Below are 17,084 nucleotides of genomic sequence, written 5' to 3' on the forward strand. Positions count from 1 at the left end.
TTGTGTTTATCTCTTTCTATTGTCAAATTACATTAGCTATTATTTCCAGAAAAAAATGTTAAATAATTGTGGTGATCATGAACATCTTTGACTTGTTCTTGACTCTAACAGAAATGCTTCTAGAATTATCTCTGATAAACATGAAATGTGTTTTGGGGATATATATATATATATATATATATGTGTGTGTGTGTGTGTGTGTGTGTAAGCCAAGGATCTATCCTTGACATCTCTTCTTGTACTACCTTGACTACTTTTTTAAAACAACAAAGGCATGTCGAAATGTGCAGATGCCTTTTTAGCATCTATTGAGACATGAATATGGCTTATCTCCTTTGATCTATCAATATGTTGAATAATGCAAACAGATTTCCTAATGTTGAGCTAGTCTTGTATTCCTTAGATAAACCTTCTTGGCAGCCTACTCTTCTATTCTATTTTTCATGGCTGTTCATAAGTTAGATGAGTCTATAATTTTCTTCCTTGGTGCCATCTTTTTCATTAGGGGGTAGCAATGCCATGATACTTCATTAAAAGTAAATTGGAAGAAAGTGTTCTTTTATGCTCTAAAAAACTTAAATAGTACCAGAATAATCTGTTCCTTGAAGTTTTGAAAGAATTCATCTGTGAAACTCTAGATTGGAGGCGTGGGGGAGAAAGTTTTTCTGTCAATTTTCTGATTTCTTTCAGTTACTGGCCTGTGCCAGCCCTTTATATTTACCTTGAAGTCATTCACATTATCCAGATTTCCACATTTCTTGCCTTAGAGTTTTATAAAGTACTCTTTTATGATTCTGCTGAATCTGTGGTTATTTCCCCCTTTTGCATGTCTGATTTTGTATATTTCTGCATTGTCACTTTTTTGTCTTAGACTAACGAGTAAGTAGTTTGTCTACAGTTGTTTGTTTGTTTATTCAAAGAATTTACTCTTCAATTTATCAGTCCTATAATGTGTTACCTTGTCCATTTTCTTCTGCTCTCATTAGGTTTGTTTTGTCGTGGTGGTGGGTTTTATGTATTTATTTATTTTGCTTATGTCTTTGAATTGAATATTTCATTGTCATTCTTAGTGGTGTGGATATCTGAGGCTGTGGGTTTTCTTATGGACATAGCTTTACCCAGATCTCTTCAATTTTGAATTGTAGGGCTTTCATTATCTAGACTTCTTATCATTTTAATCCTGATTTCTTTATGACCTAAGAGTTGTAAAAAAGGGAACTTTTAACTTACCAGGTAATGCAGGAGTATTTATTCTATCTCTTGTTGTTATTATGTTATGTCCAGTTTCACTGCTTTGCAATCAGAGAATATTTTAATGTTATCTCTGCCTTTTAGAATTCATTGAGGTGTTCTTTTTTTTTTTTTTCGGTACGCGGGCCTCTCAGAGTTGTGACCTCTCCCGGTGCAGAGCAGAGGCTCCGGACGCGCAGACTCAGCGGCCATGGCTCACGGGCCCAGCCGTTCCACAGCATGTGGGATCTTCCCGGACCAGGGCACGAACCCGTGTCCCCTGCATCGGCAGGCAGACTCTCAACCACCGCGCCACCAGGGAAGCCCACTGAGGTGTTCTTAATACCTAACAGATGGACAATGTCTATAAACATTCAGTAGGCATTTAAAAAATGTGTTATCAGGTTATAGAATCTGATCCATAGGATCAACTCTACTAATTATATTCTTCCAGTCCTCTACAAATCTCTACTTATTTTTTGGTCAACTTGACATTGATCTGCTTGGGTTCACAGACATGAAATAAAGTCCTCTGCTGCTGGTGTTTCTCTCAATTTACCCTTGAAACCCCTGGGGCTTGTTTTATGACTTAATGCTATGCTATTTGGTGCATAAAGATTTATGACTGTTATATTCTCACCGTAGTTTGAATTCTTTCTCATTATAAAGTGTCTCACCATTTTTTTTTTTAGTACTTTCTGACTTAAAAAACAAAAACAACAAAAAAGCCTGTCTACAACTAGAATTGTGATCCCAGCTTTATTTTTGTTGGTATTTGCCTGTATGCCTTCTTACCTTTTACTTTTAAACCCTTCTGGATCATTTTCTTCAGTAGTCATCTCATGTATACAGCATGTAGTTGGGTTTAAGTTTTTGAACTAATATGGGAAACTTTTCCTTTCAATAGGAGAGTATATCACACTTACATTTATTGGCATAACATATAGTCATAATCCAGTCATCTTATTATTTGTTATGTTTTCTGGAGGAAGTCTGTAAGCCCATGGAGCCCACAAAATTACATGAAGAATTTTGCATATATGTACATCCATAATGAGGGAGCCCATAGCTTCATCAGATTCTCAGTGGAATCACTGGCCCCAAGGTGGTTCAGAACCACTTTGTATGAAACACTCCCAATTCCTTCAACTGCTCCCATGACAGGAGATACAGACACCTTGTCATTCTGGAGTCTTCCTCTTGACCTACCTACTTTGTCCCTGGATTGTGAGTTCATTGAGGGCAAGAAGAGTTTCTGACAAATGCTGGGCTTCTATATATTACAGCATATTGGAAACACTTTGTTTTAGAGAGAAAATTCAAGACTCATGAGCCATCTGACTTGTCTGCCTCAGATTCCACTGAGGTGAACTTGCTTTCACTTACCCACAGGTTCTGTAACTGAACACAATAAAGCTTTCTTCATCCGTCCTCTCTATGAAGGTCACACAGGTGTGCTTTTCCCAGTGTCTCATGGCCTGCTTAAAAATGGCTCTCTGGCTTCCTGAAATGACAGGTCCATACCTTCCTTAGATGCTGGCTGACAACAAAGCATGTTCTAATGATCAAAAAAAGCTCATTTGGGTGACCCAGAATAAATATGAACTAGGACTAAGGATTTCCCTAGCTAAGAATACAATATAACTTTCCTGAATTACCAAAACGTAGAGAGTAGGATTTGTGAATTGGGGGAGAGGGTAAAAATAGATTTTTCAAAATGTCCCCAGCTTCCCAACTTTTCCTTTGTATTGAAAGTACTTTTCTAAATTTTAAAAAATGTTACTCAGGTTATTCAATTTGGCAATTTTAGGCTCTTGAAGTAAATCACCAGCACTGCATTCCACCCCTTCATTCTATTTTATACCTATAGGACGGTATTCCCACATGCTCTATAAATTCTATTTGCATGTACATTCATGCTACTTTTGCATTGGGGTTCAGTGTTTGCTGGGGGTTCCTTTTTTGTCAAATATAATAATCCTGTTGTATCATTCTTTTTTTAACATCTTTATTGGAGTATATTGCTTTACAATGGTGTGTTACTTTCTGCTGTATAACAAAGTGAATCAGCTATACATATACATATATCCCCATATCTCCTCCCTCTTATGTCTCCCTCCTACCCTCCCTATCCCACCCCTCTAGGTGGACACAAAGCACCGAGCTGATCTCCCTGTGCTATGAGGCTGCTTCCCACTAGCTATCTATTTTACATTTGGTAGTGTATATATGTCCATGCCACTCTCTCACTTAGTCTTGCTGGGGGATCCTTGAGCCTAATTTTCTGCAAGTCCTTTGAAAACAGATGAATTTCATACTTCCTCTGAACCTTTCTTCATATTTCCCTGATTAGAAATTGGAAAAGCAATAAGTAAATTAGGAGCAAGAATAAAGTAGTTGTAAACTCTAGGCTGATAGCTTCATCTAGTCAATAAGTATTCTTTTCAAAATCTATCAATCTGAAATAAATAATACTACTGTATTTTGATTTTGCTAGAAGCAATGAGAAGGATCTAGAAAAATAGTTGTTTGGGAAGTACACAGGATGGTTGGGGATTGGGTCTGAATTCTAGAAACACTTTGTTGCAAAAAACAAACCAACGAACCATTGGGAGGCTCCCATCATAGTGTAGAAGATGCAGGTGTGGTGTCATAATGTCCCCCCAAAACATACATATAGAAGAAAGAGTAACTTAGCCATCCAAGTGTCAAGTGACATCTTGACACTTTTAGTTAAAATTGTTTATAGAGCAATTACTCACCAAAATGGCAATCCTACTAATAAATATCTCTGTGTAAACAAAGTTCTCTATATAAAATTAGTTAATTTGGAAGAAGATTATATCAATCTTTGGCCAGAAAAGCACACCAGATCTGAAAGAACATGGTTAAGACACCAAGGAACAAAAGTTAGTAGCTGATGACAATTCCCACATTTTAATTCTTTAGGAACACATCTCTCTCTCTCTTATTAGGGCTGAGGGCCCCTTGAGAGCAGGATGACATCTTAGTCATATTTTTATCACCAGCACCTAATTAAGGATCTGGCACTGGTGGCCCTGGGTTAATGCCATGGGAGTGCAACGGAACCAAGGGCATGGATGCTGTCAGGAAGGAGGGCGGGGACTCCACCAGGGTCACCCCCTGCATGAAGCCTCAGGGACCAGGTGACCACTTTTGAGGACATAGCACCAACAGAGACTGCAGTTTCCTCAGGTCGATAGCACTAGGCCCTGTGGGTAAGAGGGAGCTTCAGCAGGGGGACTGCTATGGCTCCGGCGTCTGTTCCATCTCACCTAAGTCCTTCCTGGGAGGACTTTGCCCACCTAGGAAGACAAATCACCCAGCCCCAAACCAGGCCTCATTTGGAGCTACTGACCGGTGAAGTTCCCTCCAATGACATAGGGGATGACCCCTCCTGGCCATATCCTCTCTGTCCTTGAGGTTGTAGCTCTTCGGACCCGGGGAGAGAAGGTCTCAGCTCCAGCATGCAAGGTCCCAGGGCTCTGTGGAAGCATAGCATTCTCCTTGCCATCTGCAAGAGAGTCATGATGCCATTTACTTTGTGTGGACATATATTTTCAGTTCTCTTGGGTATTTGCCAAAGAGTGGAATTGTTGGGGCATATAGTAATTCTATGTTTAACCTTTTAGAGGACTATCAGACTATTTTCCAAAGGAGCTGCATCATTTTACATTCCCACCAGCAAAGCATCAGGGTTCCAGTGTCTCCACATCCTCGTCAACACTTGTTATCATCAATCTTTTTGATTATAGCCATCCTAATGGGTGTGAAGCGGGTGGCATCTCATTGTGGTTCTGATTTACATTTCCCTAATGACTAATGATGTTGAATGTCTCTTCGTGTGCTTACTCGTCATTCGTATATCTTCTTTGGAGAAATGTCTATTCAAATCTTTTGTCCATTTCTTAATTGTGTTGTCTTTTTATTGTTGTTATAATTATTCTTTATATATTCTGGATACCAGACCCTTATCAGATATATGATCTGCAAATATTTTCTTCTATTCTATAGATTGTCTTTTCATTTTTATGATACTGTCCTTTGAAGCACAAAAGTTTTTAATTTTGATGAAGTCTAATCTATGCATTTTTTGTTGCCTTTTTGTATCATATATAATAAATTACAGGCATACCTTGTTTAATTGTGCTTCACTTTATTGTGTGTTTTTTACAAATTGAAGGTTTTTGGCAACCCTGAATTGTCAGGTGATGGTTAACATTTTTTAGCAGTATTTTTAAATTAAGGTATGTACATTATTTTTTCAGACATAATGCTTTTGCACACTTAATAAACTACAGTATATTGTAAACATAACTTTTATATGCAGTGAGAAACCAAAAAATTTGTGCAACTCACTTTATTGCCATATTCATTTTATTGCGGTAGTCTGGAACCGAACCTACAATATTTCTGAGGTGTACCTGTACAGCTTAATCCAAACTCATAATGATTTATATCTATGTTTAGTTCTATACTTTTCGCTCTTGTATTTAGCTCTTCAATCATTTTGAGTTAATTTTTGTATATGGTGTGAGGTAGGGGTCTAATTTCATTCTTTTTTATGCAATATCCAGTTGTACTAGCACCGTTTGATGAAAAGACTAGTTTTTTCCCCCATGGAATTGTCTTGGCACCTTTGTAACAAATCAATCGGCCATCCTTTTCTAGCTTCTTGAGTTGAATGTTTGGCACATTAATTTTCAATCTTTCTTACATTCTAATATTACCATTTTAATACTAAAATTTCTCTGAGTTCCTCTTTGCCTGCATCCCATCTTTTGACATGTACATTTCAATGTTAGACTTTGATATATTCTGTAAGTTCCATTTGGACTTTGTTCTTTGATCCTTGGATTATTTAGAGGTGTGATTTTTAATTTCTAAACATTTGTCTCTCTGTGTGTGTTATTGATGTCTAACATTGCTTTGTGTTCCAAGGACCTATTCTCCAAGGCACAGGTCAGCAAACGTTTTCTGTAAAAAGCCAGATAGTAAATATTTTAAGTTTTGTGGTTAATATAGTCTCTACTGCAACTACCCAACTCTATTATAGTGTGAAAGCACCCGTAGACACTGTGTAAATGAATGCGTATGGCTGTGTTCTATTTGCAAAAACAGATGGCAGGCTGGATTTGGCCTTCTGGCCATGGATGGTGGCCCATGCTCCAAGGTATCAATTCTTTGTTGTTTTGAGCCTTGCTTTGTAGCCCACTACGTGATCGTTTTTATAAATATTCCTTATAACCTTGAAATAATGTGCATTAGTTTCCAAAATTGATGGTTGAAGGGTGCTACATATGTTGTTCAAATATTCTACTTACAAATGTTTTTGGCTCCTTAGTGTCTCTGCTACCGAGAAAAGTGTTTTAAACAACCTTGAGAACTAAGCCTGTGAACTGTCATCTTCTCCTTTATTTTTAATTTTTCCTTCATATTGTTCAAGGCTATGCTGGTTAAACGAGACAAGTTAAGGATTGTTAAATGTTCCAGCTAAATTGCTTCTTTCATCATTAAATACCTTCTTTATCTGTAATAATGTTCATCCATAATGGAGATTATTTTGACTGATATTAATATTGCTATGCCAGTTTTATTTTGATTAGTATTTGCCTCATATAACTTTTCTGCATCTACATATTTTCAATCTTTTCGTGTAATTATGTTTTGTTTTAAATGAGTCATTCAATAGGTGTTATTCTGTGAGCAATACATTTCCCACAAGAAACAATAAAACAACTTTTGCAATGGTCATAATGTTGGGGTTCAATATTACTTTTTTACTGTATATGAAATAGTTTTTGTAAATTGAAAAATTTTTGAAATAATTGTAGATCTACATGAAGTTGCAAGAAATAATACTGAGACTTTGTATACCCTTTACTCTGTTTCCCCCAATAGAAATATTTCATGAAACTATAATACAGTATTACAACTGGGATATGGACATCTACTGATCTCATTCAGATTTCCCCACCATTACGTATACTTGTGTGTGTGTGTGTGTGTGTGTGTGTCTAGTTCTACACGGTTTTATAACATGTATAGGTTTGTGTATCTACCACCACATTCAAGATACTGAATAGTTCCATCACCATAAGGATCCCTCATATTGTCATTTTAAAATCACATCCACCTCCCTTCCCCTCCCTCCCAACCCATCCCTACACTCTCAACCACTAATCTGTTCTCCATTGCAAAAATGTTTTCATTTGAAGAATATTATTTAAATGGAATCCTACAATGTATAACCTTTGGGAATTGGCTTTTCTCACTCAGTGCAATTCCCTGGAGATTCATCCAAGTTGTTGCATGTATCAATAGTTTCCTTTTATTGTTGAGTAATACACAGTTTGTTTAACCATTTACCTGTTGAAGGACATCTGGGTTGTTTCCAGCTCTTACAAACAAACCTGTTATGAATATTCATGAACAGGTGTTTTTGTGAAGATTTTTATTTCTCTGAGATAAATACCCAATATGCTGGGTCATATAGTAATAGGGTTTATTTCTGGGTTCTCTATTATGTTCCATTGATCAATGTGTTTATCCCCCTGGTAATATAACACTGTCTTATTACTGTAATTATATACAGTCAGTCCTCCATACCCCTGGGTTTAACATTGGAGATTCAACCAACTGTGGATCAAAAGTATATTTTTAATTCCAGAGAGTTCCAAAAAGCAAAACTTGAATTTGCCATGCACCAGCAAATATGTAGTATTTACAATGCATTAGGTATTAAAAGTAATCTGGAGATGATTTGAAGTATATGGGAGGATGTGCATAGTTTATATGTAAATACTATGCCATTTTATATAAGGTGCTTAAGCATCCACAGATTTTGGTATCCATGAAGGGTCCTGAAACCAATCCCCCAGGGATACTGAGGAAGGCCTGTAGTAAGCCTTAATATCAGGCAGAGTGATTACTCTCATTTTAGACTTCTTTTCCATTGTTTTAGCTATGTTTCCATATGAATTTTGTGTCTTTCCATATAAATTTTAGGGTAAGCTTATCTATGTCTACAAAAAAAAATGTTGAGATTTTAATGGGAATTACATTAAAACTACAGATCAATTTGGAGAGAAATGGCATCTTTATTATATTGAGTCTTCCTTCCAATCCATGGACATGGTATTTCTCTCCATTTATGTAGGTCTTTATTTCTTTCACCAGCATTGTGTAATTTTCAGCACACAAATATTATACATGTTTTTTAAAGTGTATAAGTATTTCATTTTTGTTGAGTGATTATAAATGGTATTGTGTTTTTAATTTTGGTTTCTGCACATTAATTATTAGAAATATAAGCATTTTTTTGTGTTTTGGTCTTGTATTCTGCCATCTTCTTAAACTCACTAATTAGTTCTAGGAGTTGTTTGTTTGTGGTAGATTCCTTGAGATCTTCTACATAGACAAACATGTCATTTGGAAATCAGAACAGTTTTATTTCTTCCTTTCCAATTTGTATGCCTTTAATTTCTTTTTCTTGCCTTATTACAGTGTCTACAACTTCTAGAACTACTTTGGTTTTCTGTTTGTTTGTTTTTTTAACATCTTTATTGGAGTACAATTGCTCTAAAATGGTGTGTTAGTTTCTGCTTTATAACAAAGTGAATCAGCCATACATATACATATATCCCCATATCGCCTCCCTCTTGTGTTTCCCCCCACCCTCCCTATCCCATCCCTCTAGGTGGTCACAAAGCACTGAGCTGACCTCCCTGTGCTATGTGGCAGCTTCCCATTAGCTATCGATTTTACATTTGGTAGTGTATATATGTCCATGCCACTCTCTCACTTCGTCCCAGCTTACCCTTCCCCCTTCCCCGTGTCCTTAAGTCCATTCTCTATATCTGCATCTTTATTCCTGTCCTGTCCCTAGGTTCTTCAGAACCATTTCTTCTTTTTTTTAGATTCCATATATATGTGTTAGCACATGGTATTTGTTTCTCTCTTTCTGACTTACTTCACTCTATATGACAGACTCTAGGTCCATCCACCTCACTACAAATAAGTCAATTTCATTTTTTATGGCTTAGTAATATTCCATTGTATATATGTGCCACATCTTCTTTATCAATTCATCAGTCGATGGTCAACTTAGGTTTCTTCCATGCCCTGGCTATTATAAATCGTGCTGCAATGAACATCGTGGTACATGTCTTTTTGAATTATGGTTTTCTCAGGGTATATGCCCAGTAGTGGGATTGCTGGGTCATATGGTACTTCTATTTTTAGTTTTTTAAGGAACCTCCATACTGTTCTCCATAGTGGCTGTATCAATTTACATTCCCACCAACAGTGCAAAAGCATTCCCTTTTCTCCACACCCTCTCCAGCATTTATTGTTTGTAGATTTTTTGATGATGGCCATTGTGACTGGTGTGAGGTGATACCTCATTGTAGTTTTGATTTGCATTTCTCTAATGACTAGTGATGTTGAGCATCCTTTCATGTGTTTGTTGGCAATCTGTGATTACCTCCGAAGCCCAAGCCTCAGCTCCCAGCACCCCCCCGCCCCGGCAGGTGAGCAGACAAGCCTCTCGGGCTGGTGAGTGCTGGTCCGCACCAATCCTCTGTGTGGGAATCTCTCCACTTTGCCCTCCGCACCCCTGTGGCTGCGCTCTCCTCCATGGCTCCAGAGCTTCCCCTCTCCGCCACCCACAGTCTCTGCCCATGAAGGGGCTTCCTAGTGTGTGGAAACCTTTCCTTCTTCACAGCTCCCTCCCACTGGTGCAGGTCTCATTCCTATTCTTTTGTCTCTCTTTCTTCTTTTTTCTTTTGCCCTACCCAGGTACGTGGGGAGTTTATTGCCTTTTGGGGGGTCTGAGGTCTTCTGCAGCATTCAGTAGGCGTTCTGCAGGAGTTGTTCCACATGTAGGTGTATTTCTGATGTATTTGTGGGGAGGAAGGTGATCTCCATGTCTTACTCTTCTGCCATCTTGAAGCTCCGCCCCCTCAGATCTATTTTCTATTTCAATAATTCTCTCTTCAGTTGTGTTCAATATACTATTTATCCCATTCCAGTTTCAATAAATACAGTTATCATTACCAAAAGCCCTATTTAGTGGCTTCTAAATTGATCTGTTCTTTTTTTCCCCCACAATAGTTTCAAATTCTCCCATTGGCTCTTTAGTCATTTTATGTATACCTATTTAATCTCACACAGATTGTTCTATTATTTCTGCATCTTGGGGTACTAATTCTCCAAGTTATTGTCTCTGTTGATTATCCTTCATGGATTAACTTTTTGTGTTTCTAATGTTTTTAGTTAAAGTTCATTTTGTGGGGGAGGGTTATTCCTTTCTGCAAGAGTCTCATATGCCCTCAGCAATGAGTGTGACCCTGATTTTCATTTTTTCAGGGCTCTTGGGATTCTATGGGTCCTAGATCAATTTTTATGTTAATTTCTAAGCTTATGGTTTCCATACATAGGAAATGAAATTTGAGAACTTATACCTGTCTCAGGAACAGGCTTTGGGATTCAGTTTCTCATAGAAGATATGTTTTTACCCCCACTTAGAACCTAGGAAATATAGCAAGATTTCTTGCCCCTTCTTTCAGCCACTGGACAGAGTTTTTCTAGTCTTTTCTTTTCTTTCTTTCTTTTTTTTTCTTTCTTTCTTCTTTCTTTCTCTCTCTCTCTCTCTCTTTCTTTCTTTCTTTCTTTTTTAATGATTAGGAAGCCCTTTGAAGGAGTTCATTTTATGCAAGATCTCAGTCTCCACTTCCTGTCTCACATGGGACCAAGGCCACAAATCCTGAACCTATATAGCTGTTACATGGGCATAAAAAAACCACCAGCCCTCAGTACCCCAAATCCTGGCCCAGTCTCAGTGCCCTCTGCACAGTTTTGCCACCATCTGAAGTTTAGTTTCATGGGTTTATGTTCCCTGTTCTTTTCTGATAATGACAATTTCCCTATCTTTTCTTTGAGCTTAACTCTGTATTTTTAATTTGGAGTAAGAGGAAGGTTATATTTTTTTCCAGTAGTTCTATGTTTGTAAAAGGGGTCCCTGCCAGTTCAGTTGCCAGAACAAGAAAGTTGGCATATAACACATTTTTAAGCCTGAACATAATTGTTTTACTGCTAGAATTTCTAGATCAAAAGTCACACACTTGCAGCTCTTGGGATAAACCCAACCCACAGATGTGTTTTGTTTGGCCTGGATGCTTTTGGCCTACACTTTGGGTTTTTGTTTTGTTTTGTTTAAAAACAAAGTTGGCTTCTCATTTGAGAAGCCAACTTTTAAAAATCAAGGAATTTCACATAAAAATCCAGATTTCCTAGTTTTTCTTTAAAAATGGAAAGATCTGGCAACAGTGGGCCCATCTTCCATCATTTACAACCCATAGCAGTTAAGTAGCACCTGCTCTCTACAGTCAGGGTACACGTTTTCCTGGTTGCTAGAATCTATCTCCCACTCCTCAGGGTCCCATCCAGGCATTTCACCCATTGACATTACCTGCTTGGTCTCTACAGATATTCTAACTTGCTCTCCCAGCCCAGGACTACAAATTGCATCCAGATTTCAAATGTGAGTTGCCCCAGTAGACTGGAAGCTCCATGGGGGCAGGGACTGTGGTTGGCTCATTCACCACTCTATTCACACCCAGCACAGTGTCTGGCTGGTGGTAAGCATTCGGTGCTCTTGGATTTTGAATTAATTAGTTAAAGAATGGATGAGTTATTCTAAAAATAAACAACCCAACAGTCCAAACAATTCTGCGGCAGAAACCTCTCCAAACTGTTGGCAGCCCTGAAGTCCTTAATGTTTAAATCCTGAGAATCCTGTCTTAAGTAATCACAGGCAGTGATGTAGCAAGTGGAAGTTTGTTATTTCCCATACGGTTTTCAACAAGTCTCTTAATTTTCCTCTGCCGCCAACTCTCCTTTGGAGAATGGGCAAAAATATCAATACTTCTCTATCTGAGGGACTAACACTAAGAAATCCAATGTTTCTCAGAGAAGCTGTGCTATGTATACATGTGACCCAGTAATGTTAGGGCCTGGTGCAGCCGAGTCAGCATGGGAAAATCTTAAGTGCACCTGGAGAGAGACTGGGGTGTAATTTCCAGAGATGGGTTATTGAATGACAGCTTCCCCCTCGGTCCAGTGAGAAATTTAATTTGCTGAGGACTCAACACAGGAAGCATTTGCCGATTAAAAATATGTCTAAACAGATGTTCTGCTTAGCCTGGAAGAAGGATCTTAATGCAACTGTCATTATTGGATTTTCTTGGATTACTACTATCTGGAATTGGAGTCCAAAGAGAAGGATGTAATTATTTATTATGGTCCAAGAGGCCTGCATCTGAAGAGGAGCAAATGCAGAGGAGGACTCCCTTCAGGGGTGTCTGAAGGGATTTAACATGTTGGGGGCGGGGTGGGCTGGGGGATAAAGTCCATTTAAATTCTCTGGCTCTGGGAGTGTACCCTATCCTCTCTGAAAATCTGCCATAGCTATTCGATGTTCCGTTTCCAGCTGAAGGCACAGCCGTATTATAAATGGCACAGCCTCCTCAAGCAAGGAACTGTGGATTTTCGATTAGTCAACCAGTCCCTCCTACACTGGAAGTAAACACCCTGACTAGTCCAGCCATCTGCATAGCCCTCACCCCACGGGTGATGGGCAAATTCGCACCTTGCCTGTGGCGATCTTGAAAGGCTCAGTAAAGGGGGAGACTGTGGATTATTCTGCACGATGGTTCCCAAACCTGGCTGCACATTGGATTCAATCAGGAAGCTTTTAAAAAATTCTGGTGTCCGCCCCCCTGCCCTGAGATTGGGACTCAATTGGTCAAGGTATCTGTGCTTTTTCAGGCTTCCCAGGTGATTCAGATGCATAAGGAAGTTTGAGAACCACTGATGTAGCCCAAAGATTAAGAGCAAGAGATTCAGGGTCAGGGGGACTTAGGCTCAAGGTAAATGCTGCCATTCACTACCTGTGTGGCTCTAGACGAGCCACTGTCCCCTGAGATCTCCTTCCTGCTGCATGGTGGTGTCATGGGCATGGAACCAGGCAATGAACATCAAACGTCTGCTGTGTAAGGGCTCGACGAGAGCTGCAGTTATCACCATCACATCTGCATTTGGGGACAGGCTAGAAAGAATGCCTAAAGTCAGGTTCAATGGTTACACCCAGATATGCTGACATAAGTGACATTCAGGGGTTCGGGTGAGGCTCTGTGCCCAAGTTTGAGGGATCCCTGCTCTCTGGTGCAACCTGATTCCATTATTATTTGCTGCAGCACAGAGCCCTTAGGGACTGCTACAGAAAGTGAAAGGTCCATTCTCTTTTATGAATATGGTTCTGGAAATCAGGCTCTACCAAAACAGTCGCAGCTTCCTTTGAGGTACAGTTATACACTCCATTTCATTAATCCCATTATCGGCCCCGAAATGCATGCTGAGCTCTCATCTCCAGGGTAGGAAGGCTCCTCAGACCAGTCTGCCAAGGGGTGCCGAGTGAGCAATTCCCCAAGCCCCCCAGACCTCCCCAAAGCTGGAAGCACAAATCCCCGCCATCAGGGCTGAGGGGAGCAACATAATGCCAGGAAATACACCTGGTCCTGCAGCCAGCCAACCAGGGGCTTCCCTCAGATCCTTTCTCCTGCTTGGGCGGTCCCTTTTTCTGGGGGTGGCGGAAGCGGGGTGGGTTGTGATTAAAGGGGAATCTGAGATTGACACAACTTGCCTTATCTTTAATTCAAACAAAAACAAGAGGCACCCAGGCTGGCACCTGACAGTGTCCTGGAGGGACAGATGGGAAGGCTGGGGGAACAAGCTAGAAGGGATGGCCTTCACCTCACCTTGGGGGTCTCCTTCCTCCTCAGGCTCACCCTGGATGCTTAAAGACCTGCTCGTCTGCTGCTGTAATACAGAGTGAAGGGACTGGCCTAACCTTGACATTATCCTCTTGAAACACACCAGGATCATTTGAGGGGCTGCAGACTATGGATGTAGCCAACTGCAGGGGTGTGCGGCATGGGTGGGGCAGTGCTGTCATCATCCTCCTTAAGACACCCAAGAAGATCTCTCGTCGCAGTGTGAGCACCGTGTACAGCCCAACCAGAGGCAGAATTGTAATGGGCTGCGGGAGCATTATTCCTTCCTGTCTCCCGTAATGGTGTTTCTGTGCAGCTGTTAAACAGCTGTGAAATCCCAGTCCAGAGGTGGACGATGCACCTTCCCTGCTGGATAATCTAATTCTTGGAGGTGAAGGTGGAGAGAGAGAAGGGGAAGAGCTACACTCATTGGGTACCTTTTAAGTTCCAGACACATGGCAATGCGCTTTGCATAAATATTGTTTCTAATTCTCTCCAAACCTTAGATGAAGAGCTGGATAACTTACCCAAGGTTGTGACTACTAAGTGCCTTGCTGGGATGCAAACCCAAGTGTGTCTGACTGTTCAAGTTTATTTGGTTGGGTCATATGACACCCAAAAAAACAGTAAATCTTAATATTAAAAATTCTGACAATAGCTATTGCTGGTGAGCAGGAAAGATGCAGGGAGGGAAGGCAGTATATGGTCTCCAAATATGGCCACAGCTCTCATCCCTGTAAGTTCATGCCACTTCTCACATTAAGGGGTGGAATCTATTTTCTTTTCCTTGAAGCTGAGCTGGCCCTTTGGCTTGTTTTGACCAATAGAATGTGGCAGAAGTAGCATTCAGAGTCCATGCCTTAAGTGGACTGGTGGCTTCTGTCTCCTCTCTCTGGCAAGCCAGCCACCATGCTATAAAAAATCCTTAGACAACTAAATGGTGAAGGTCCATGTGGAAAGACAGCATGTGGAGGCACAGTGAGGCACCAGACATGTGACTAAAGCTTTTTTTGGCCCTCTCGGCCCAGCCCAGCTGCTAGATGAATGTAATCAAGTGAGTGACCCCAGCTGACGTCAGCCAAAGAACCACCCCCAAAAGCCCAGTCAATGCACAGAATCATGAGAGATAACAAATCACAGTTTGAAGTCACTAAGTTTGGGGGTGGTTTTCATGCCATAATAAATCACTTAAATCGTGAAGGAAAAATTAGGTGTGGCGTCTACATCACTGAAGGGTAATGGAAAATCCTTCTGGTTTCATCCTTACACCTGTGTCCATTTTCACCACTAAGTGCTGGTCATCTGCGGCCAAAATGAAGTGACACGGATTTTACCAGGTGAATGGGAGCCTGAAAACGCCTAAGTCAAAATACCTTTGAGAAAGCAAAGCAGAAAAATACAGATTTTAAAGGGGCCCTGCGCACGGTCCCAGCAATACTTGGTGTGACTTAAAATCAGATGCACATTTGTCAAATGGTGGTGGTGGGGATTGTGAGTGGAAGAGTCTGCCTCTCTCTAAAGGAGATCAGACTGCTAAGAGGGGATCAGCAAGCCAACAGGAAAATGGGCCAAGGACAGGAAGAAGCGAGTCACAGAAGTGCACCCCCAGATCACTGACAAAGGTAGGAAAAGATGCTGAAAGTCACCAGGAGTCAGAGAAATACAAATTAACTAATAATAAGCTATCGTTTCCATTATTAAAAACACTGATAATACCTAGTGCCAGGGAGGACATGGTGAAAGGAGCACACTTACACCTTTTGAAATGCATTTTAGCAACATCTATTTAAAACATACTAAGTGTGTAAGGATCTATATTCGGGTATTTTACTGCAACATTGTTTATGATGGCAAAAACTTGAAGTTACTATTAACTGATAAAAGAAGGATTGAATAAATTATGGTCCATTCATACCAGGAATATTTTGCAACTATTCAAAAGAATAAATTGAAGTTATACAAGTGTCTTGGAGGGGTTTTCCATGAGGTACTGATGAGTGAGAAAAGCATAATGCCTAAAAAACACGTATCAAATATGATCCCTTTTTAAAAAAAAGGACAAAACATATCTGTATATATGTTTATGTGTTTATATGTATGTTTACGTATGCATATGTATACATCTCTGCATCAGTGTATATGTGAATATATGTGCATGGAGAAAAATACGAAAGGGTGAAAACAAAGTTATTAGCATGCATTACCTGGGGAAGAGTAGAGGGGTAACATGTGGAAAAAAGAAGTGAAGGAGGTAGCCAAATTAAAGGGGGAAAAAAAAAACCACAACACTAAGAAAAGTATATGATGATATCATCACATTTGTACATTACTGTGAAGTTATATATATATTGTGTGTGTAAAATATAAAATAACATTAAAGAAAGAACATAAAATGAAGTGAATAATGGTTTGTACTTCACCTCTACAGAAGCATCCCTGAAACACAGGATTCTGGCATTTAAAAATGATTCATTTTGCTCTGCGTTAATTTTATGTATCAATAGAAGGAATGCCCTTGTCGGCAACAAGCCCTGATTTCTGCAGGATGCAGGCCGGACAGAAGCCCAGCAGCCCTTCTCATCCAGCACAGCTTCTGAACAGGAAAACCTTCTCTAAAACCGAGATGCTTCCAGTGAGGCGCCTCCCATAATCTCCAGGCTAGAATCTCTGAGAGCGCACGCGCGTCTGGGCGCTGGTGTGCAGACAGGCAGAGGTGGTACCTCCAGGCAGGCCCCTGCCACAGACAGCCCCCCCGCAACTGTCCACGGGGTCTCTAGTCTACACCTGCCTCCCAGTCCCCACCCCAGCTTTAGTTCCCTTTCTTGCTTCCCAGGCCCACTCATTCTGTCAGACCCCTAGTTCCCAAAGCCTCGTCATCCCTCCTCTCCATCCTCAGGGCCTTCAGCTCGCCAGCCAAGGGCTAGAGAGAAAAGTCACGCCCAGAGTCTAACTGGAGGCCATCCAGTCCCCAAGCAACCAAATACCACCCTTATACCTTTC

At 40.2% G+C, this 17,084-nt stretch overlaps 1 protein-coding gene across 1 annotated transcript in view; it reads right to left on the reverse strand.

The window, feature by feature from the left end:
• Window positions 1-17,084, reverse strand: part of TLL2 (tolloid like 2) — a 129,052-nt gene that overhangs the window by 49,336 nt on the left and 62,632 nt on the right. Inside the window, exons 4-5 of the mRNA XM_029245818.1 lie at window positions 4,610-4,765; window positions 2,617-2,734 (exon numbers count right to left, since the gene is read on the reverse strand). Of these exons, the coding sequence (XP_029101651.1) occupies window positions 2,617-2,734; window positions 4,610-4,765 (274 nt within the window). The remainder of the gene's footprint in view (window positions 1-2,616; window positions 2,735-4,609; window positions 4,766-17,084) is intronic.

Source organism: Monodon monoceros, unplaced genomic scaffold (genome assembly GCF_005190385.1).
Source record: "Monodon monoceros isolate NGI ecotype Baffin Bay Population unplaced genomic scaffold, NGI_Narwhal_1 Super_Scaffold_4, whole genome shotgun sequence".
Classification (NCBI taxonomy): domain Eukaryota; kingdom Metazoa; phylum Chordata; class Mammalia; order Artiodactyla; family Monodontidae; genus Monodon; species Monodon monoceros.